This window comes from Carassius gibelio, chromosome B10 (genome assembly GCF_023724105.1).
Source record: "Carassius gibelio isolate Cgi1373 ecotype wild population from Czech Republic chromosome B10, carGib1.2-hapl.c, whole genome shotgun sequence".
Classification (NCBI taxonomy): Eukaryota; Metazoa; Chordata; class Actinopteri; order Cypriniformes; family Cyprinidae; genus Carassius; species Carassius gibelio.
In genome coordinates this window covers 16,867,309-16,892,229 of record NC_068405.1, presented here as the reverse complement: position 1 = coordinate 16,892,229, position 24,921 = coordinate 16,867,309, and the positions used below count along the sequence as shown (strand labels likewise).

General features: G+C 35.7%; 1 protein-coding gene across 1 annotated transcript in view; it reads left to right on the top strand.

Moving 5' to 3' along the window:
- Positions 1-5,902: 5,902 nt before the first annotated feature.
- LOC127966166 (opioid-binding protein/cell adhesion molecule) overlaps positions 5,903-24,921 on the top strand; it is a 142,656-nt gene continuing 123,637 nt past the window's right edge. Inside the window, exon 1 of the mRNA XM_052566990.1 lies at positions 5,903-6,172. Within this exon, the coding sequence (XP_052422950.1) occupies positions 6,112-6,172 (61 nt within the window). The 5' untranslated portion in view covers positions 5,903-6,111. The remainder of the gene's footprint in view (positions 6,173-24,921) is intronic.

Below are 24,921 nucleotides of genomic sequence, written 5' to 3'. Positions count from 1 at the left end.
CCCATGTGGATTCATTTTGGGATTGGTGGCATCCAAGCAGTCAACACTGAAATTATTTCCATGTCTGAATGATTTATTTAAATGAAGTGAATAGTTCACATTGTGTCGAAGGATTACTGACAGCTGACAATACTTTAATCTATGTTAGGGATTTAGAGTGACAACCTATTGTTAACATACTTTAAATTTTATATTCAAATAATTGCCATTATCACGTGCACTGTATTACTAAGTTTTCACACAGCTTGTTTTGCACTGTTAAGATGAGATAACTGTTTTGAAATGAATCAAGGAGGGGAAGAATGTGAAAAAAAGGATTTATTAACCATGGGAAAATATTAATTCTTCTAAGATGTCTTATTAGGCTGCCAAAACTGTGCCTTTACAATTACATGTTCCATCTGCCTCTTCCTCTTGCCAAATTAATTTAGGCCACTTTTGCTAATGCCCGGGCATTCAGATGACAAACTGGCAGCATAAGCAGCAGGAAGAGGCTGCAGGAAAGAGGAAATAAAGGCAGACCCATAGCTTGCCTTAAATTCGACCTTGATGAGACTGTTTGTGTAACTCCAGACAAGGATTTTCAATCTTAATCATTCTGACGACAACTGAACCTGTTATTTGAGCATTTTACTATTTCACTATTAACATGCCAGATGGATCATTTTTTCCAAAATGTGTATTGGATATGTAAAATCATGAGGCCTTCAATTTTATTTTAATGGAATAGTTGATCAGAACTTAAAGTTAACATTTCAAAGATCTTTACACATGTACTGAACACATCTGTCAAGCCAAAAAAATAAACTATTTATTTAAAATAAATGTGTTCATTAATTTATTTATGGACTCCATTCTTTTAAATTTAAATATATTTTTTAAACTATATCTTTATGATGATTGTTATAGCTATTGTCTTTGGTGTGAATGGTCTGTAAATGGTAACAATGGCATTTGTTAATTGAACTATTTCTTTAACTTATGTCCCAATTATTAGAGTCACTTTGTGCTGGTCATTCTGTCAGTCTCTTTTTGTATGCACGTTCTTATCATAATCAGGTTGGAGAGGCTGGTGCCATCTGTGTTACTGCTGGAGTGCAGAGTTAATAGCCCCATAGTAGATTGAACAGAATTGAAATTTATTTGCCAAGTTTATAAACTCTATTTTTTTTATTAAAAAAAATACAAGTATCCCATACCCTTAAAAAAAAAAAAAAACACTGTTGAGGATAGATCAAACGCACAGCACTGAAGTCAGCTCGAAGAGCTTACACACGGAGCCATGTCCACACATTCTCACATGCACACAAATATACAAATGCAATGCTGCTTTGCTTTGATGGATGCTGGTCAATTTGTGGCTATTAACTTAAGCACGAGATGCACAGCATGACTAACCCTAGTTCACCAACTAACTCACAATGTAATACACATTGTGTTATACGCTTGAGTTTCCAGTAAGGAACCTCATAGAAGTGGTAATATTGTCTTTCTTGCTCTAGCCAAATTGAAAAATGCTGGTTCCAGTTTGCATTTATTTAGATGACTAACTTCTAAATAAGAATATGTAAACAAATACACATATAATTAAAGCGTAAAATTAAGCCTTTTTTTAAGATTTATACAGTTTAATAGAACAATTTTATTTTAAATTCAAATATTAAGCAATTCAAACTGACAAAATGTTACTATTAATTAGATTGTGTGAATAAAAAAAAAAAAAGATCAATTATTTTTAAATGTAAATTAAACAGCTGTAATGTAACTCCATGACTTCACGATTGTATACGATGAAAAACATTACTGTTTGTAGTTTTGATGATGCTTTTAGTCATAATGATGCAGTCACAAAGTAAAGATATCTGGGATTTATTTTTAGAAGGTTGCATGTAGGGCTTAACATCTGACACACAAATAAATGGTTACGTCAATAACAGCTAAAAATAATGACAAAACAAAAAGTCAGCAAACAGTGAACCAAACCTATAAAAGTACCTGCATAATTTATTCATGCTACATTTTATTTCTGATGCATGTTGGGAACTCACAAACCTTTGTTCAAACTAGTTCTGTTTGACTTGGGTTTATAGCTTCAAATGATTTACATTTAATAGTATTTGTGACACAAAATGTCCTGTAAACTGGAAAATATGCAGTTGCTTATTTTAGAGTCTAGTACGTTACTCCAGTGAGGGTGGAGTCGTGTTATCAGAGTATTTGATATCTGTTAAAATAAAACAGCTGCTGGATTATGGACACAAGTGTTATATAGCCAAGGTCACAGCAGGTAAACAAGTGATCTCCTCTTTGATACGCCAGTGTTTTGACTGAGATGGCAGAAATCTATTGAATGCAGCATCTTTTGGTAGTAGACTTTCAAAGGATTTCAAAGATCAAACACTATTTTAACTGAGATCTTCACTCTTTAGGCTTTCATGTCTGGGATATTATTAAAATATTTGGGGTTACTCGAGGGTTTAAGTGTCAGGTTCAGTTAGATCAATGATTTCATGACTGGGGGAAAGTGACAGTAGTCCAAATGTAAGGATGAACTTCTCAGGGCCCCAAAAGAACCATGAAATTTCTAATTGATTTCTAATTAATTCACTTATTATTATGTTAAGAATTATTAGAAGAATTTAGGGACATTTTGGGTCTACTGAGGATCAAACATTACTTTGGTTACTTTAAGTTATTTGAAGGGCAAGTTAGTTCATAATTTTATTGTTATCTCAAATAAATTAATCATAAGCCTAATTATGTGTCATCAGTATTCTGATTATTGAGCAGTATTAATCATTCAAAAAGGCTTGTCTAAAACCCTCAAAGAATATGTCCTTGTCAAATGTTAGTAGCACGAACATCAATTATGATTCATATCAGGACTGCAAATGGGACACTGTGAAATTACTATCTAGTTTATCTGCGAAGTTTGCTTGGTGCTCTGTTACTCACAGAAATACACTCTTCCCTTAAAGAATGGAAAGGTTTGTTGGCATCACATTTTGATGTACATCAGTTTGATAAGCTATTTACAGTATGAAATATGGACCATATTTCCAGAGTGAGTTATTGTCATGGGGTGGCTTGCGAATGCACTATTGCAGTTAGCTTCTTCGGGACACTGCACAGGTAGGGCAGATTTTGAATTAGCCAGACAGTTGCACCATTAAAAATGTGCAATAGGGTGACCTTGCAGGATTTGATTTAGTGTTTGGTTAATAGTACTTGCAGTGCAATTCAGACTTGTTAAGAGCTCGGGTAACATTTCGATTAAACCCTCTGCTTTTTCTCATTTTTAATTCATAACATGCCAGTGCAATTAATATTCAGAGAATTCACAACATTCTCTGGAAGTGAAATCACACTTGAGCAGAGCAGGGTGGAAGTGAGCATAGGAGTCTAAAGGCATAAGTGATGCAGATTTTCCACTGACAAACCATGAACCCTGAGGCACAACAACAAACTATTTGTAATGAAATAATCTTGTCCTGTTAGATATGCCAGCTTAGAATACAGTAAATCAAGGTTGTTTGTGAGGTAAGGTCTTTAACAAAATGTACTGTGGAAGTACTATGATACTATTGTGCAATACCATGGTACTTGATTGATAACCATATTTGCAATTCATAGTAACCTGCACCGAGGTTATTTTTCAAAGTGGTTTCAAGCAAGGAAAGTTGTTAATTTAAAGTGCTTCCACTTAAATGTAATTGCAGAAGGCTGATGATAACAATTCAGCAAAAAGAATTTGTCATCAATAAACTCAATATTTGCTATATTTTAAATTATAGTTGTTGCTGCAGTCTTTTTGAGAAGTCAAACCATTTATGACAAACTAACTCATCTGAATCTGTGCCAGTGTGCCTTATATAATCTAGCCCCACATGGCTAAAAAGAACATCAAATATTTGTGTATGAAGACTGTGTGATTGAGTTATATCCTGGACTGCTCTCTAAACACAAAACTCTCTTTGAGTTGTCAGAGCTGTGCCACTGTGGATAGTCCACGTGTTTGTGTCACATAAAAGAGCTGCTGGGCTCTCATGGGAACACAAGTTTGATGTCCTGATTGCATTTCCCCCTCTCTCATTTTGGCTGCTACTTTACAGCAGGAGGTCCCAGCTTGTTTCGTCAGCTGAACCTCTGTGACTTAAATTATTTACTTGAAGTACTACCTGCATTTTTAAGTTACTGTATAGTATCTTTCACAATATGTTTGTATGCAAAAAATAACGATATTGAAACAATTTACAATGCTGATTTTTTTTTTAAAGCTATGCATTAAAAATAAGGTTCTATTAGTTAACGTTAGTTCATAACTAAAATTAACTAAGCACCAATTAATTTGTTATAGTATTTATCATTCTACAAGCTGGCTAACCGTTCATTGTTAGTTCATGTTAGTTCAGGTCCTTTAAATGTTTACAGAAACATTTAATTTTTGTAATGGATTAGTAAAATCATTAAATAAGATTAATAAATGCTTTCAATTTGTTTTCCATTGTTAGTTCATGTAAACTAATGGACTATAGTTAACTAATGTTAACAAATTAAACCATTTAATAAAGTTACAGCATTTTTTTTATCATACAACACAAATGATCTCAATTAACTAATTAAACCCCCTGTATATTTTAAATATATGAATCTATGTATTTATTTATGTATGTATCTTAAATGGAAATATGTATTGTCTTGTAAATACTGGCAGAGATATTCAGAGCTTTAAATGTTAAGTTAAATCTTAAAAAAAAAAATACAGTTTTAAATTAATTAATGCACTGTAAGTCGCTTTGGATAAAAGCATCTGTTAAATGTATAAATTTAATTTAATTAAAATTTTAATGTCCAGTTCTTACCAACTACAACTTTTGCTTCAAACTCTTAATTGGTTGATTATTAATAGTTAGGAAGGTAGTTGTTAAATTAAGGTATTGGATAGGATAAAGGAAGTAGAATATGGTCATGCAGAATATGTGCTTAATAAGCACGAATTAACAGCCAATATGTTAATAACAGACATGCTAATAAGCAACTAGTTAATACTGAGAACTGGCCCCTATACTAAAGTGTTACCAAAATGTCTAGTGCAGTCAAACGTAATACACTTATATTTAGTTTATTAATATACTTTGTCTCAAGCCTATTTGTCTTATTTATTTTTTATTATTATTATTTACATATTTGTATTCTTAAAAGCAAATAACAAAAAGAATAATTAAAATCTCATTATAAAGCATATTTTAAACTGACTGTCATTGGCTTTTCATTGACGTTGATCTTCTTTTGGTGGTCTAGAGTTTATCCAGACAGATATAGTGATTGATGTCATTTTAAATTAGGATAAATGGTTCTGGCAGACATTTTTACATCACAATATAATTGAACAATAATTAGATCTGTTTTTGTTTATTCAGATGCATTGAGATGCACATTGTTAATCTTTGCAGCTAGAGATTTACAGAAGCAGCCCAAGGTCACCTTGAGAGTTTTGTCAGAGTAGTGATGACTATCAGAGCGAAGGGACTTCAGCGTCTTGGCATGGACCCAGTACTCAGTGTTGACAGCAGGCAATTACACAAATAAGAAAGTCATGATCTTTAAATAGAACCAACGTAATATAAGGGAACAGAGCAATTCCAGACGTGTCTGTCAGTTTGTGGTGACAGACCAAATATTAGGAGGCTGGCCGCCAGTTTTATTGAAGATGCTGCTCGCCTCATTCTCTCATCTTGCAGAGCTTTGCATTAGTGGTCAAGTCAAATCATGAAAAAGAGAGGCACCCCTTGCAGAAACACAGCCAAGAGTCTCATCCAATCAGAGCACTGAGGGGGCGGGCTGTTCCCTTCTGCCAGCCCGCTGAGCGCGCTCCGCTTATGAAAATAATCAATGGGAGCTCAGTCTCTCTGCCGCTTTAACTTGTGCTGGATTTAAATTGCCTCCACTACACTCCATGTCTATCCAAGGGTGAAAATAAGCCGTTTTCTGCTGTAATTACCCGGTGATCAAAGAAACAGCAAACAGAACACAGGTGGTTGTGTTTCTGTGCAGAAGAGCAAAGGAAAAGGAAGAAACACCAGCTGCTGCATCCAGAGAACAGTTTGAAGAATGTGCAATCCTGCCTGCTTTATCTTCACGGTGTGGCTGACTGCTCTGCTTGTCTATCCAGGTACTGTTATCATCTGCTTTGTGCATGCTCAAGCTGGGTAGACGATATTTGCTTGAACTTAAACTGGGATATGGGGGAGGGTGGATGTATTTTAGGGAGTAAGCAAGTCTTATTTAAGCATGGTGCATTTCAAATGTGATCAAAGTTGCAAGAAGTGGATTTCTGCCAGGTGGGATGCTTTAGAGGTTGCATGCAGCGTGAGGGTGAATTTTACCCGAGGGACATCCCAGAGGAATGTCGAAACTCACTTCAGGTAGGCTAATCGAGAATAGCAGTGGAGACAAACTGAACGGAGCAAGCACAAGCCAGCACACAGTCTCCCATTTACTCACTTCCATGAGTCACATCAGAGGACAAGGGGTGCTCTTTTGGCATTTCGATAAGCTTATATTTACAGGTTTTCAAGTAAAGGCGGAAATTGAAATGTCATTTTTTGCTATCTGTACTTTTGATTTAAAGGAAAGTACTTTTTATATGGAGGATTTATTTAGGAGTGATGTGAGGGCATATTGCATCCTTTACATTTTAAAGTCATTGTAATGGTTGTCTGAGTTTATGTGCTAGTGTTTTTGAAGGTAATAAAAAACTAGGTTGTTATCTACAGATTACCTCAGGCAAAATATTGGGATTTTTGCTACAGGGACATTTGAAGCATTTTAAAAGAGATTTAAAAAAGAAGAAAAAGGCATGAATATGAGTCGTGGTCACAATAATTGAAATTTGAACTTAAATTTCTCTGTGACACCGCATTCACACAGAAACGCATGCACAGATCAATATTCAATTTGAAAAGAAGTAAGGTTTCTCTCATTGCAGTAACCTCTTTGAGAATTGCTGTTAAGACTGCAAAAGTAGAAAACTAACAAATAAAAGCAGATAGTAGAAAAAAGTCCTATCAGGGTCATTATGCTCCATTCACAAAGGTCTCTTTATGTGCTGCGTCATATGATTTAATAAATTACCTCTTCCTTCCAAGTTGCCTAATTAATAGACTCAGCTAGTGGCTTAGAAAGGTAAATACCTCAGGACTGGAGCCACCCGGTTTGATACTTTAATCACAGGTGGTTGTTTGCTTTGACTTAATTAGCAAACTGCCAAAATGTGTTGGCTAGCCATCAAACGGCAGCCCCTGTTTGATCACAGTTAGGCCTTGAGCTGTTATTTAATTTCATAATCAACTGTAACCAAAGAAATTATATAAATAACTGTGGGGGAAAAAAAACACTTGGATCATTGCTTTGCATATAAAAATCAAGTCTTAAGTTTTTAATTTCAATTCTGAACTAGCTTAACTTTAAAGGAAATCCCGATCTTGATTGAACAGGTCTTGAATACGGTAATAATAATAGAATGTATGATAGTATGTAATAATTACATTTTATTTATTTATTTATTTATTTTTTCCTTCTGTAGGGATCTTAAAAGATTCAAATTGTATGCATTTCCCTGTCGTTACCATTGATGTCTCAGATGTCATGCAAAAGCAAGTGAGATAAATGTGAATGCTAACAGATCCCTCTCCAGTATTATCGTGGTCTCCTCACACTAATATAGAAGACATTTTTAGTGACATCATAAGATTATATTTTTTTTCCACCCCAATCCACACTTTCCTAACAATCCGCTTTGCATCTGAAGATTGGATTTGTCTGCTCTGTCTGCGTCTTTGTGTCATCAGTTTAAGTTATGCAACCATGATTAGTCTAGTCACATCTGTGGTATTGTAAAACTTTGACTAAACTAATACCAGTGTACATTCCTGAATAAAATGTTGACCATCTGAAAACCAGTATTAGCTTAAAGAAGTTTTGCCACTTAAAGCATGTTATTTTAAAAGTCTCAACATACTTTTGAGCAGTAGACTTTGAAAGCCCCCATTAAAGTGTCATTTTGAGAGTGGTACAATCATCCCTGTTGTAACTTTCAGGCCAGTGAGATTGTTCCACCCACAGAAACAATAGCCTTATTGTCAGCTGTAAACAATATAAGTAATTCATTATGATTGACAGCTCAGTGCTTCTGAAAACGTGTGTCTGCTCCCTCATCCTTTGGAGGCATAATGAGCCTTGAAATAACATCTTTCAGGCACTCAGAAACATCTTACAGAATCACTATGACGGAGGCTGATGGTAATATATTTATGGAGTAAACAAAATGCAGATTACTGCTTCTCAACAATATCAAAGTCTAAGATAGTGCAGATGACAAGACCTCGATCCGAACTTCAAATAAAATGTGATGTACTGTTCTTGGCATGCTAGTTTCCACACATGGTTCTGTAGCTGGCCCCGACTTGATCCAGATTCATCTGGTCAAAACTTTCTCAAAAATCAATGGCACTGATGGATCGAATGACTTTTCAGTGACACTGTACACTGTGCTTAATATTTTGCAGCTGTTGCAGGGCTTCACTTTACAGTTTTTGATTTTTGCATTAATGGATCTATTAATCAAACTGGCAGCTAAAGGACATATGCGTTCTCAACCGTTCCAGTTTTCACTTGGTTTCATGAGGTTTTTTGTTGTTGTTCATCAGCAACAGCGAAGTGAATAAGTGTAAGAAAGTATGTGAGAGTTATGCACAAAAAGCTGTGATCACTTGGGATAAAAGACTAAGAATATTCAGTCAAACTTTATTTTAACATCCGACTCTCACTATTAACAAAATGCAAACTATGGCTTTTGCCTCAATAAACACCCAATTTACTGCTTATTTATAGTTAGGTAGTTAAGTTTAGGTATTGGGTAGGATTAGGGGTGTAAAATATAGTCATTCAGGATGGGTGCTTTATAGGTACTAATAAACAGCCAATATGTTAATGATATGCTAATATACAACTAGTTAGTGAAATTGGTCCCTAAACTAAGTTTTTGCTGAATATTTATATTCACAGAACTATGGGCCAAAGGGCATTTGTTGCTATAGCCAGTTGACATCTTCATGACCTGAGATAAATGGATTTAGAAAAACATGTTATACATACAGTACATACATATATAATACTGTATGTATACTGTACATAAGCTGTATAGAGTACAGAATTTATGGTGTCACTGTTAATAAGATTTTATTTTATGTTTTTCTTTGAATGACTATGAACTTTCTAACATTTAAAAACTACTGAAGCAATTTTTTTTCATGTTTATTAAAATTTTAAATAGTCTTTTTTTACATTTAGTAATGTAGCAGACGCTTTTATCCAGAGTGACTTACAAATGAGGACAATAGAAGGAATCAAAACAACAAAAGAGCAACAGCATGTAAGTGCAAATGACAAGTCTCGTTTAGCCTAACACAGTACATATAACAAAGTATGTGTGTGTGTGTGAAAAACAAGTAAAAACAAGTAGATAGAATAGAAAAATAGAAAGCTACTTCTAGAGGGCACATATCTCTGAATAAATGAATTTAGGTAAAGGGGTGCAGAACCAGTGACGGTGTTGTAGACAAACATTAACGCCATCAATTTTATGTGAGCAGCTACTGGTAGCCAGTTGAAATTGATGAACAGAGGTGTGACGTGTGTTCTTTTCGGCTCATTAAAGATTAATCTTGCAGCGGCATTTTAAAAAAAACATATTTTTCTTTCATATGTGTCCCAAACCTGTGCTCGGAACATCATGCGAGGACATCCTCTGGGGTAGTTGGTATGCTCTGAGAGTGTTGTCTAATGCCCCTGTTCTACTGGGCTGTCATTTAAAATAATGTTTGTGTGACCTTGCCAGAGGTGGTGAGTGCCCCATGACAGATTCATCCCGTCCTTTCATCTGACTCAACTGAGCATGTGCATATATGTTTTATGTGCACATAAGTGGCAATTCAGAAAGCTCAGCAAAAAAGAAAAAGAAAATAGCAAATAACATTGCCCCAGCCTCATACCTTCTATAGACAGATAAACATTTGTTCACTCATCCTTGCAAAGTCCATGCCTGGAGGGGAGGGGGATGCAGGCGAGGCAGACTGGCTTGCCGCAGAGCCTGGTGTCCATATGCCATCATGAGAGCCCCGTGCCCTTCAAGAGTGGCATGGCTTGTTGAGCTCTGGTCATTTGGTGCCCAATCTACTTGGTTGGCCACAGCTTGGGCTGGACAGTCTCTGCTCTTGTGGAGGTTAAAGCAATTTTGAAGGATTGTTTGCAGATAATGCGCCCAGCATGTGGCATCCTGTTGTCTGCTCTCTAGCTGTCCAGATTTTCACAAGTTTAGCTCCATGCAGATAAGCCCATTCAACAGAAGGAAGCAGGCTTCATGGAGCTAGATACAGCCTGCCACTGTATGTCATTATTATTTTTAATATTTAATGACATATTCTGTTGATACTCGAGTCATAGCTAAACAGCAAATTGTACTGAAAAAAAATCTTTAAAACTCTTAGCTCTCCCCTGCAAAATATATTTTTTTATTGCCCATAAAATGTCTTAACATTGTTAAACCAAGTGATCTTACTTGAGAAGCAGAATTTTATAAGACTCTGTTCTTTTTTCAGAGATTATACAGTATGTTGCTTTATACAATACATATCTCCTATATAGGTCAAAATTTAAGGAGGGCAATAACAGGTCCAGATGTTACTGGTCACTGGCACTGGAATAAAGAAACCAGCGGTTGCCAGATTAAATACTTGCATGCAGCATGCAAATACATTGCCAGTTTTGTCGACTGATTATTCATCCACAAAGACATGCAAGTTTCTTACTTAATTCTGTAAAAATCGTATTCAACCCAAACCATATAGATGCGCTGATTAAAATCGCTGCATGTGCACAAACGGCATGAAAGTCACCTTGTTGTTTGCTGATGTGTTTATTTCTCCTGGCATATTTCAATAAAATTCATTACCACTTTATTCACACCATCAATTTATTTTCATATTAAAGGTTGTTCAATTTGATGTTGAATTAATGTGCGTAGGTCTGATTAATGCTTACAAGCTGTCCACACAGGGAGCCCTCAGGCACTCATCATTTGCACCTTTACCATCTGTTAACAAAAAGACGATCACACTTTGATATCTGACATTTGTTTCTCACTGCATTTATCTAGATCAGTCACATGATGCTCATTCTCTTTGCTTGGATGATCTATGTCAGGGGTAGGCAAGTTCGGTCCTAGAGAGCCACAGTCCTGCACAGTTCAGCTCCAACCCTGGAAAAACCTCTCCTGCCTGTAGTTTAGTAATCCAGAATGAATTAATGAGCTTGTTCAGGTGTGTTTGATTAGGGTTGAAGCTGAACTCTGCAGGTCTGCGGCTCTTGCCTACCCCTGATCTATGTTATTCAATACATTATGGGTCAAATTTATTAACAGTTTGCACCAACACAAACCCTCTTTTGGAATTAAAAATTACCGTCAGGACTTGCTAAACACATGCAGTGGAACTAACTATGAAAAGGCATGGATGGTTATTTTTGAGGCTGACAGTTATTGCGTATATTCATATGAAGGAGTTTCCCTTTCAGATGCAGAATTGATGGGAGGAGACTACAGTATTTAAATGAATCATGCAACATGATTTACTGAGGTTCGCAGTAGTCAGTTTACTGATATTTGCACCATTATTTAACGACCAAAAGAAGCATATCTTAGACATTTTGCACCTGTAGAAAGTAGATTAGACACACATGATTATCATCAGTTTTGATAGTTAACTGCATCTGTGTTCTTTAATTTGTGCATTGTAAATTTTTCTTTCCCATCAGCACATTTTATATGATGCCGATTTGCTCTGTTTAGTTGAAAGAAGTAATATACAGACTTGAATACAAACTCATCCATGATTAACATGTTTTTGAATTCAATCATTCAAACATTGATACCTTTTTGAATAGTTTGGAAAGATCTTTGTTTAATTTATTTTAGAATATACTACTTTGTTCTACAATGGTTTTAAAATAATAATAATAATAATAAAAATAATAAAAAAAGACCAAGTCAGTCAAAATTGCACAACATAGATAAAAAAAAAACGAGAAATAAAAAAAAGTATATAATTGAGATTTATTATTTAAAAAATTTAGTAATTTAAGTAAATTTTTATTGAAAATGGTACAAACTGTTGGCATTTTAAATATCTGTTTATTTTCTCCTTGTTTGTTATTGACACTCTTTGCCCTCTATGTAGAATTGATCCAGATTGTCTTTAGATTATGTTAATAATTTTTCTCTTTATTAAGCAACAAACATCTTTTGTGGAATTTTTAACTAGGTTTAGACTACCGTATTTTCCGGACTATAAGTCACTCTTTTTTCATAGTTTGGCTTGTCCTGCGACTTATAGTCAGGTGCGACTTATTTATCAAAATTAATTTGACAGGAACAGAGAGAAATGAACCAAGCGAAAACATTACTGTCTCCAGCCGCGAGAGGGCACTCTATGCTGCTCTGTGCTCCTGTAGTCTACACTGAACACATAGAGCGCCCTCTCGCGGGTGTAGACAGTAATGTTTTCTCTTGGTTCTTGGGTCTAAATAAATACGACTTATAGTCCAGTGCGACTTAAATGTTTTTTCCTCATCATGACGTATTTTTGGACTGATGCGACTTGTATTCAGGTGCGACTTATAGTCCGAAAAATACGGTATTTAACATCTAAAATAACTCAGAGGTACGTGCACCGCAGTCACGAGGAAGATGAGACCTGACAAGCATCAACCAAAATGTTTTTGTCATTAGGTGCATGCAAGAAACATGTTTCTAGTCTTGCTATTAAATGCACTGTTAAATGAATAAAATAAAAAGAGAGGTCAGTTTTAGGCCAATCAGTGAGTGCAGCTGATCCCTTATTCCTACAGCTGTCAGTTTGCATTTAGTGTTTCATGGCTCTTGGGTATTCTGTCAGAGAGACTACACAAACGGCCGCTGTGATTGGACGAAAGCTATTTTTCCAGGGCAATCTGCACAACATTTGATGTCATTGCTCTAAAAAGGAACATCTTCCAGCAGGCAATGTCACTGGCTCCTTTGTGTATGGTTTTGTTTTAGTCCTAAACAGTCACTATATAATGAGGGACAAATGGAACCATGTCATCTGTTGCGTTGTCAGGGGATTGCAGTGAACATAATGCTGTTATCCTTTGTCTTGTTTATGAAATACATCATGTTAAATGCTACTCCTAATTCCCTCCACTTAATTAAGATTCAACTCGTTCATTGCTTGATTTCACAGTCTAATCACAAGGGATGTAGGTCAGTTTGTTGCCCACAAATTTTAATGCGTTTTTTCTTTCAAAACACAATAATGTATTAGAAATAATGAACAGTCATCCTCTCATTTCAAAGCATGTTTCAAGTCCTTGAAAATCTTTCAAGGATTATTTCCTTTCCTTTCCTTTCCTTTCCTTTCCTTTCTGTTTTGTTTGTCGATTCGCTATGTTTTTGATTTTTTTTATTTGCTCTTTCTTTTTTGATTTCATTTCTTATTTGCCTTTGTCCATATATTTTTGTGCCTTTTCCTTGTCTTACGTTTCATTTCCATCTGATTTTTTTCACTCATTTCTTTTCTTTCCTTTGTCTTATTGACATGTCTTACATTTTCTTTACCTGTGATCATTTTTGTAATTTTCTTGTCGCTGTCTTTCGTGTTTTTGTTTATTCCTTTACTATTTCCCTTTCTCTTTATCTCTTCACCGCTTCCTTTCCTATTTCCTGTCATTTTTCCTTTTTCTATTTGGTTTCCTTTTTTTTCTATCTGATCAAGAGTATACGCGGATTGATTTTGCTTTGCTACACTGCAGTACAGAATAAAACATTCTCCAAACTCCCAAACCCACCATATGATGATTAGACTAGGATATTCATGTTAGCACCATCTGTACTCAGTGACGAAACTATACAAGTCCCTAAGTCACAGGCGGATGCTGTCATTTTCCCACCAACCTCTCAATCTGTAAACATGTCTCAATTGGTAACTGCCCAGTGAGGGAAGGATTTCTTGTTCCAGATATGGAGCATCCAGATGTTCACCTAACTCTCAAACTGTTTGTACTCATGTAAATAACGGTGAGTTCATGTTTATTTCATGAAAAATGCTGCTGCAGTACAGAACAACATAAATACACATATAAACAGACTTCTATTGATCGACAAACTGTCTTTTTGTCTGCAGGCAGGGTTGAAGGGGAATGAGCTATTAGGGTCACATGATCAGTGTCTTCTGTAGAATCACTGTGAAGATGGAGCCCAGTGCTCAGAAGGTCATTGATTTGATCTTCAGCACTGGAGTGCTGACACTGTTTAAGTCAGACAGTAAAAAAAGTCCTCCTACAAGTCTTCTGTCTTCAACAAAGTGCCTGACCCCTGTCTGCCCAACGGCTGTTGCGGAATAGCTGATTCTATTCACCAAATGCTCTGTTTGTTAGTGAATGCATCCATGCAAACTAACGCAAACATAAATATCAGTGTCGTTCACCTTTAACCAACCTTGAAAGCGTTTACTCTTTTATATGGGCGGCGTAAGCATGTGGAAGAGAAACGTTCAAGTAATCTGTTTTGGACACAATTTTAGACACACAAAGTGTTCAACTAAGGGTCTTCAAATCTCCTTTATTATTTCCATAGCTCAACACGCCTCATGAATGTGTAACGAGGCAGCCGTGCTCAAGCAAAGGGAAACACATTTTGCCTACTCTCAAATGCTCACTGAAATGAGGTAAAAATGCATTTTAATATGCAATCTTCTAGTAAGTGCAAAGTGATCTGTATTTTCTGAATCTAAAGCTGTGGCCTTGTTCATTTCAAGCAACGGGAAAACATGCACCATGTCAGTCAGTTCTCTTTGCGCCTCGTCCCCTCGGGGAATGAACATGCGGCATAGCTAGGGCATGCTACTTGCTCTGAATCCAAATTTTCCTTTTAATTAATGTGAATTGGAAAAGTGAGTTTCTGTGACATAATGAGGCCACGAATGTTCGATTTTAACACCTCAACTGCAACTCCAAAAGCTTTTTAGTGCAGGCTGGGTTGTGTTAATGGAATGTTTAATCTTTGGAATTACATATTATGTTGTTACCCTGGTTGTATCAAGGTTTGTTGGGAAAGATTTGATTAATTATGTTGGACAGATACCTGCAAAGACCTCTGACTGAAGACCTTGCCCCATCCTCACGTCAGGGTCACTGGTATTGCACTGCCAGCCCTAGCATTGATTCATTATGCTGGACAAATAAAGAGGGACCTTCAACTGAACTGAAATCGCCTTAAGACAGTAACTCGGTTAGAACAAGCAAAATGGCTGTGAGGAAGGTCTGCGCGACCTCTGCCTTCATGTTCACAGCTGTTTCTTTCTCTGAGCTATAGCAAGATGTCACAGAAAAAGAATATGACTCAAAAAGAATGTACTATGAGTGCATGGGAGGCACAGAGCATTCAGAATCTGTGGAATTTAACATGTGCACAGCTCTTGGGTGTTATGGGAACTGTAATGTTAATCAAATAGACTCTGTCTGGAGTACCATATAGACTTATGTTGAGAAATCATGTTACAGTTTCATTGGTTGCTTCTTCCACCTACATATGTCCTCTTTAGTTAACCTCTGTCTCTCTAGCTAATTAAGAATGCATGCTTTATCTAATATAACAACTGTTGTCCAGTATACAGCATTGTGTTCAAGTCGTAACGCAACAGTCTCACAATTGTGCAACAGTAAACCCTGATGTACTTCATTTAACTGTAGTTTATTTGATTGCAATACTTTTACAGTATAAACTGATGAGCACTTACCTAAGAATATACTGGGTAATATAAGGGGTAACACTTTTGTATAGGGATCAGATCTCACTCTTAACTAGTTGTTTTTTAGCATGTATATTACTACCATATTGACTGTTTATTAGTAGTAGTTATAAATCATATATTCTGTATGACCATATTCTACATTCCTAACCCTACGTGATATATAAACCTAACAACTACCTTACTAATATTAATAATCAGCAAATGAGGAGTTTGAGGTAAAAGTTATAGTTAATGGTTTGTTAATAGTGAGAATTAGACCTTAAAATAAAGTGACAAATATGTCACTGGGGTGGTATACTAAGGTACAAAAGCTAAAATGTTCATCTTTGTATCTTATTTACTCCTTAAATGGTACATATTGTAGCTTAAATGTTCATATTAATACTTTAAAAGTACACATTAATACCTAAAGTGTATGTTTTGAAAGGGTGAAGGGAGTAAAGGGAAAGGTTAAGAGTAAAGGTAGCATATTTTTATTAACTGACTTTGTCATATAAATCCTTTAGGCTTAGATTAAGGAACAAAGGTGTGCTTTTGTGAGCGCTGCTCCAGTATGTATAAAGTGGAAAAAAAAGAATGTCCTTGAGTCTATCAGTTATGTTCTGTTTTGATAGCTGAGCTCAAGTCTGACAGAATACAAGTTGTTGCCACACGTCTTGTGGAGACTAAGAATATGAATGACACCCGGAGGGAAATCCTATGCAGAGCTAGTGGTTCAAGGCCAGGTCTGGTCACTGAGAGGTTGTGACCTTGAGCGAGGCACTTGACTCCAGTCTAAAACAACAACACCTAGCCATTGCATGATATCTGATTCCTACCCATTTTCAAACTTTTTGTGTTTTTTGTTTGAAGCAGATGCTCTCAGCTGTGGTGAACTATCGTTATAGATGCTTGATTGTAACCTAGTGGAAGAGATGGCTTCTCAGGATAGAGGCCAGAGAACCCAGCACCAATTACATCCTCGAATTACACAGCGGGACAGAGTGCATGCAAATACCTCTGCCTGCCAAACCACCCATCTAATGAGTGGCTAAATCATGGACCACTGCACACATTCACATGGTACCCACCCACCGTGTGGCATCAATGAGGACCATTTGACTCCAGGTGGCTTGAATGTTTTGTGCCATTCAAATAATAAAGTTATCTTTTCTCATCACCCTTGATGGCACCATGCTTTAAGTGACCACATGCTTCTGTTGCCAAGAGAGTGGATGTGTCTCATCTGGCTGAGCTTGGATCTCGGTCTTTAATCACTGTATGCTAATGTGATCTATACTCAACCTTTGTTTTTTTTTCAGAATACAACTACAAAAATCCATATTTAATAAGTCAAAAGCCATATTTAGTGGATGTAATTTTCTTTTACCTTGTATTTAGGATGCATTGATGTTAAGTTAAATAATTTAAATGGTTATTTTTGTTTTATAAGGTCTTTATCTCAAAAAGTAGAGCATGGTGTTAGCAATGTGATGGTTATGCTTAAGGAAAGCATGGACTAATAAACTGTATGTATACCATAAATGCATAAATGTAATGTTTATGTCTCAAAACGGACAATATATATAAATTGCCAATATTGAAATCCCAAACTATCTTGTTTATTTACAATTAAAATAAAACACAAAAAATATTTTTAATAGCTTAAAATGCTACAAATGAATTTAGATGTTACAACATTATAATATTATGTGTTTTGAGATTTGTGAAACATATTTTCCAAGATGAGAGTATGTAATCCCCTAGTGAAAAATTAATATACAGTATATTAATAGATTTGAACTATACTTATTATGAAGTAAACGTAATTAAATATATTACTTTTATTATATTTACTTTTTTACTGACTCTGGTGTCTCCCAAGGTTTTTTTTCTCCATTTCCATCACCGATGGAGTTTTGGTTCCTTACCACTGTTGCCTCTAGCTTGCTCAGTTGTGGATACTTAATTTCCAGTGATATTTGGATTTGATTGCACAGATACTATTTGAACTGAACTGAGCTTACTTTGACATCATCTACAAAGCATATATAAAGCTTTTCCCCCTACTCTTTAAAGTTGATAAGCTTATTTGTTTTGCTCTTCTAACTGTGCACATTTCGTGTTTCATTATTTGCATTCAAAATTGTTTTCCCTGCTTTTTGCGCCCCTATCAGAACATACAAGAGGTGTTGAGATTTGAGAACCATTGAACTGAACACATAGATAGAAGAATCTTTATACCACTAGAGAAGTTTTGATGTTGTCTGCTGTTTTATGTTGGTCTACCCACAACCTTTTTCAACCCTCCAGAGACATGGCAAAAAGACAAATTTCTGGAGGAAAAAAGAACAACCTTAGATTGAGTATGAACATGGCATGCCAGAGCAGATGGGCCTGTAGAGAGAGGGCTGTGAAAGGGGCACAATGTTGTTCTCCAAACAGCCTGCAGACAGAAGGCAGAGCATAACTACCTAAACCAAGAGGTAGTTAGAACTGACACATTTAACTCCTGACCTCACAGTGAGGAATCTTACTTGATTGGAGGATGAAACACAATCATTTCTTCAGGCGGCATCTTTTTTCTCCCTGTAGACACAGACCACCTCAGTGTGTTGTCAAGATTAGGTACAAGTCACTGCACTCTTTTTGTGTAAGACTCGTCACTGTCTCTGATCTGTTTTTACCCAAATAATATGTAATTAATGTAAATATGCAAGATTATCTATCTTTTTAAATACTTGCAAGTGCTGTGAGAAGCTGGTCTATATATACTTATACGTATAAGTATATAGTATACTTATACGTCCTTTGTTCGAAATTGTTAATATATTCCTCTTGTGCTGTCTTTTTAACACACATTACAGTGTGGTTGATGTCTCCTATTTTATCTACAGGACTGTTTTTATTTTTTGTTAGATTTTTATTTTTTTCATTTACAAAACAAATGTGATCATTCAATATGGCAAGCAAGCTTTGTATGCATATTGAATGTAAATATTAGAAATGAAAAATAACATCCTTTTTAAATGTACCTTTCTCAATGAATCGTTATGTTTTTATTACCTTAGATTGAGCAATTTCTAGCTACATTGCGGGTCCCCTTACGTGGAAATCTCCCCCTTGTTTCTACAGTAGCCCTAAACGTTTAAACTGCTCTACAGAGCACGTTTTGTCACATTGTTGTTTTTGCGTTTAAAACAATGACACAATGATGAACAAGTAAATTAACATTCGCAATACCATTGATTTATTGAATAATTAAGTAAATAAAATTCCTTGATTCAGCTCTGTAAAGAAATCTCATTGCTCTCTGCTGTCTTTACCGACGACATCTTTATCTGCGTCAGCAACTATAGCTTCTCTAAAGGGAGTGGTGAGCGAGGAACTGAGCCGGTGTTTGCAATTCGTAACCTCACCACTAGATGCTGCAAAAATTTACACAATGCACCTTTAATGCTGACAACAAGGAAAATCAGTTTGCTTTATGGTAGGAAAATTAAACCTAATCTTAAATGATATAATATAAATGAATAATATAAATGAATATAAATGAAAATCTATAAATGAATAAATTTTCATGAAATTAGAATCTGACATTATGTTCCAGACACTATCTGGACACTGGGTCTGTGGAAAAACTTTCCTGTCACAGTCGTCCATAATAAAAGGGCGAAGTTCATGGGTGAAGTGGCCCTGTCATCTCCAAGAACTGGGAACACTAAGGAACACTTCTTAAACCTCTGTTACGAATGCAGTCTTCTCAGTGCTGACATCCCATTTCTTTAGGGATGCTAAAAGGCACTTTAGCAAGACTGGTGAACTGTAAAGGAATATAAATGAATGTACAGCTGAATTCTGCAGTGCTCTGCAGTCAAACTCAACTCATGTTTACTAAGAGTGATACATTATTAATATGCTTTTTGGGTCCTGCAGGAGCTTATTTAATTTCTCAAAGGAGTCCCGGTCTGTTAGATAGTAATGCAGGTAATGCTGGTAGACACCAGCACATTTATTAAAGATAAGTTGGTGTGATTGCTCCTTACAACCCAATGTGCTCTGATAAGATTCACAAATAGAATATAACACATTGATCACAAATCTGCGTCACTCAAAATCATGGGCTGAAATGAGTCCTTATGTAGTTCAAACAATGGTTTATTGTTTCTTTCAGCAGACATGCAGTTATTTTCAAAACTTTTGCTTTCATTAAATATAAATGTTTGCAGGATCTGTGTGTTTGAATAGTTTGAAAGACAATTCTACCTATAATATGTAATATATGTAATTCAAAGACAGATTGATTGGTTTTATTGATTCAAGTATGTGTAGTCTCTGCAGTTTCTAATCATGTTGCTACTTAATTGAACTGTTTCTTTAAAAATTAATGTTAGATTCAAATCTTCTGCAAAGTCACAAATTTATCCATTCCAGATAAAATAATTACAACCATTTGTTACCACTTATAAGCACATTTTACTGAAAATAGTGCATTCACTGCAGTGTAATTTTAGTATTGTTTATATACAAATACTGTATATGTTAGGAGTATAACAGTAAATGTATTCATACTTAAAAATTTCGGTATGGGTTTTTGGTTGGTTACGCATGCCTACTGAACAAATACAATATTGTTTTAACCACTGCATGAGTGAAACTTCATTGGAAACTTAGTTTTATAGATTGTAACTTTTAATTAGAAAGCAAAGTCTAATCTTACAAATTATGCCAATTTTTCAGGAAATTCAATAAATGATGTGGCGAGAGTCGTGACAAATCGCGGTATAGGTGCCTCAGTTCAAACGGTCAAGTAGAGCGTGATCATCCCTTCCTTTTTTACTATAGATTTAATGCAAAATATACATCTCATACCTCACTGAATCGCTCAATCAGTATTTCAACTGTGGAAAGAAGTCAATAAAACAGCTTGTAAACAAACTGTCAAAAATAATTAGTAATACAATTTTAGTTTGGGCTCTGTTGTTAATTGTAACCTTAGTAATGTAAAAGGGCTCCCTATAGTTTAGAACATAAGCTGAAGTAGATTTTTATCCCTAGTAAAATTTTTATTATAATTGAATTTAAGGAAAGAGGAGTTTCAGTAAACCAATTTTATGTTTAGTCTTTACCCCGCTGTACTGAAACCTTACCGAACCATGAAATCAAATCGAGGTAACCTTTTCTAATTTTTGTAAGTTCTTCATCTAAAATGTACATTTTATTTTATTGTAGGTTTATTTCATTTAAATTACTACTACTACTACTGCTACTACTACTAATGATAGTCCCGGTAGTAGTTGTAGTATTTTTATAGTTTTAGGAAGCAAAATGAACACATAAATATGCAAAATACTAATATTGCATAAATTGTCATTGGCTTTGTCTGTTGATTAAAGACAAGTTTATTTCTTCATTATAAATCATTGTATGGCTATTCATCAATAAAGTGGCTGTGTGAGAAACCACAGTAAATTAATCTTCCCTATAAAGCCCTGTGATGCTTGTTGTGTGATGTCATGGTAATTTCATCAATAGGGAAATTCACTATATCAGTATGCTGTGTGCATGAGAGTTTTTGTAATCTTCCTTTTAAGCTTTCCTCTTAATGTCTGGCCTCTGTTCGTTTATTAAAGCACATATAAGCAGTGAAAAGATTGCTGTGGGTTTTGCATTGTCAGTTGGCTTCAGTCTCCCTCTCAAATGTGCCTGCAGTGGTCAGTCTTGTGAGGTAAGGCTTGCATCTGCAGCCACTGTCAGTAATCAGTGTGTGGATCTCACAGCTCCCAGCAATCAGCTGTAATTGAGGCATTCTTCAGAAGGCTGCGTCGTTCTCAGGAAATAATCCTGATTGTGCATTTCATTTTACATTCTCACGATACATAATTTGTTACCTCTAATAATTCTAATTTGAATGAAATCAGAAATCTAATCAGACTCAAATGGATGATGACACACAGCTGTGTTTGCGTAGTAGGTTTATATAACATTCCGTGCAGAGAGAGAGACGATATTGACTTACGAAAAACAAATGTACTGTGAATAATACTGTTAAATTGTCTTATGGGATATTGTGTGTGCTCATGTGTGCAGGTATTTTGAAATGAAGAAGGGTAAATTCGGTTCAGTTCAATTTATTTGTAGAGCACTTTTCCCAATACAAATGGTTCCAAAACAGCTTTACGAAAACTGGTGCCATACAAGCCCCTGTGAGCTGGTGGCAATGACAAGGAAAAACTCCTGTAGATTTTTTTTTGTAGAATAAAGAAGAAAAGGATCCAGGACTCGGATGTAATTGTCAGTAAGCGTACCCTTCAGCAGCATTAGTGCTATACCCTTGAATATGACATATTACCCAACCTGAAATTATGGGGCGATTTCCAATTAAGGCTAACAGAAGGTTGAGAGGTCAGGTGTTTCTGCAATTTACTACATATTGGAAAATATGTTCTTTTTTAGTCTACCAAGCACCCCCCCCCTTTCCTCCAGTTTAGATGTGCTTGCTACTGTCTGTGTACTATCTATCTATCTATATATCTATCTAATTTTCTTCTTTTAACTCCTTCCTTACGTTCAGTTTTGAATTGCAGTTTTGCATCCTGTTACCTTATTAACACAGATTTTAATTCAAATTCAGAAATGCGATTGGATTGGATAAAATCAATTCTTGAAGATCTAAGTAACCACATAGCAATGCATGTCACAAATATCAAATTGTAGTGATGAGTTTTCCACAAGCAAACTTCAGTAATGTAGTTTTTCCTCCTAGAATTTCCTTGACAATAGGTACAGAAAGAAAATGAAGCGGTAAAGGCAGAAGTTGGTTTAAGGGCAGAACAAGAATTGAGACAGGTGGGTTTAATCTCTGCTTCGATTAAATTCACACCCATATGGTCATGGCTGATAACATCAGAGTAGTTCTTTCTCATGAAGATAATGTCAGGCTGGAGACAGGTAGGAATATGAGAACCTCCGAGTCATTCATCTGGGCGTCTGGTGCTCTGTGGGATCGGTTGTACAGTAGAGTTGAAGCAGGTTCATCTCTGAGAACTGCTGTGTAATTGAGTCTGAACTCACACCTTCAGTGTAAACCCTGACGAGTTCAGAATTTGAGTAAATTCATTGCCTCACAGTAATTAAGCAGTTTCACAGAATGGTAATGGGGGCTTCCATTGTGGTGACGAGCGGAGTGTGTGGTTAGGTCAGAAACAAGCTGTTATTAGCCAAAACTGCTCTATAAGTTCAAAGAAAGATCATATTTTGACCCATTATTTTGACTATGCAATTGTATTATTACATTGCAGGACCTAAGTCTGTTTTTTTAGAACAAAGTCTGCTCTTCTTCAAAGAGATTTTTATTTTTTAAGAGCAGGGTACATAAGGTTCCCAATTGTCATTGATCACAATAATGGGGGCTTCAAAGGAAATTAAAATGTTAACAAAACGATAGAGACTCTGTTGATTCTAAATAGTAATTATTTAGGTGTCCTCACCATTGTCTGTGTGTCGTTTCATGTCTGAACTGGTTAAATGTCTTTAGAATGTATTGAGTCAAAATGATAATGCAAATAGTTGAAAAAAAAAAGGTACTGCAAAAGACATTAATGTCATCCTCTGCAACAAGTTGGCTGTTTTTGCAAAATTTTCTTTTTCTTTTTCTTTCGTAACTACTACTTTTTGTCACAACGTAAGTACCTTAAGTACATTAATTTCACTTGGAAGTTAACCCTTTTGTGTTAAGAATAACTTTTTTTTTCATTATTTGAAACAGAAGATGTCTAGTTCAAAGAATATTTTACATGGGACAGAAGAGTAAGGGCCCTATAATACACCCGGCGCAATGTGACGCAAGGCGCAGCGCAAGTGTGTTTGCTAGTTCCAGTCCAGTGCTGTTCGCATTTTAATGACTGTAGCACATGCATTTGCTCTCATTAGTTCACGCATGGTCTAAAAAAGAGGTGTGTTCAGGCACATTGATATCGTAATTCTATTTTAAGGAGCTGAAAATAGACTGTGCCATAGACCAACTCAAACCTGGTCTAAAGTCTGGCGCAATGTTTTTTCTTTGTTATTTAAAGAGCGTGTTAGTATACGCGGGTCCACAATGCTGTGTACACGCTAAACACGAGGATGCACATCAGCACACAAACATGCCAAATATAACAAATTAGACCATGTGCCCAGGTGCGCCAACCGTTTTTCCGTCGTTAAAGTAGCAAAAGTGGATTTGGACATGCCCTAAGTCCACCTGCACCGTGCGCTTTACGCTTTGCGTTTAGATCATTAAAATAGGGCCCTAAATCTGATTGCATGTGATTTTTGAGTGAAGGGTACAAATTGTGTTAAGTTTTGTTGGAGATCCGCAGAGTTTAATTTCAAATAATCTTAACTGTTTCGAAATGTGTCTTAAAATTTGAAGATTATTTATTGAATTAATATTTAGCATATTTTCAGTTAGACCTTTTAATTTTTTTTTTTTGAGTGTTGATTTTTTTGTCTCGCATAAAATAGATTTACAATTTTGAATCACAGTGCACACACTTGTGAAATAATGGAATTACATGAGCAAAAACACACTGTTTGAGTGCATAAAACATCAGTGCATCAGCTAGCATGATATAATATCTCACTAAATTTTAATGACAAGATTAAACACTATATCAGATTTTTAAAACTCTTCTTGCACAGCGCTAACAATTATGTGCCAGACGTGTTGCCAGGTTTGTTAAATTCAAATTAATTTGGCATTCCTGTAGTTCTAATAATTCTGAATCTGTAGTAGCTACCATCAATAGCTTTCACTCCCATTAGGATTGAACGGTTTGTGCTCTCAATGTAATTTGTGCTTTCGACAACCTAATTAGAGTTGTTGATGAATGAAGCAAGCTTGTTTTGGCAACCCAGTGCAGGTTTATGTGGAAGTCTGTTGGCAGAGGCAATGACAGCAGTGAGCTACTTTTGGTTTCTCTCTTGCACTTAACTTCTCATCTATCAGTGTACACCAAGCTTCCCTTTTATTGCAGGAGATAGGGGACTGTTA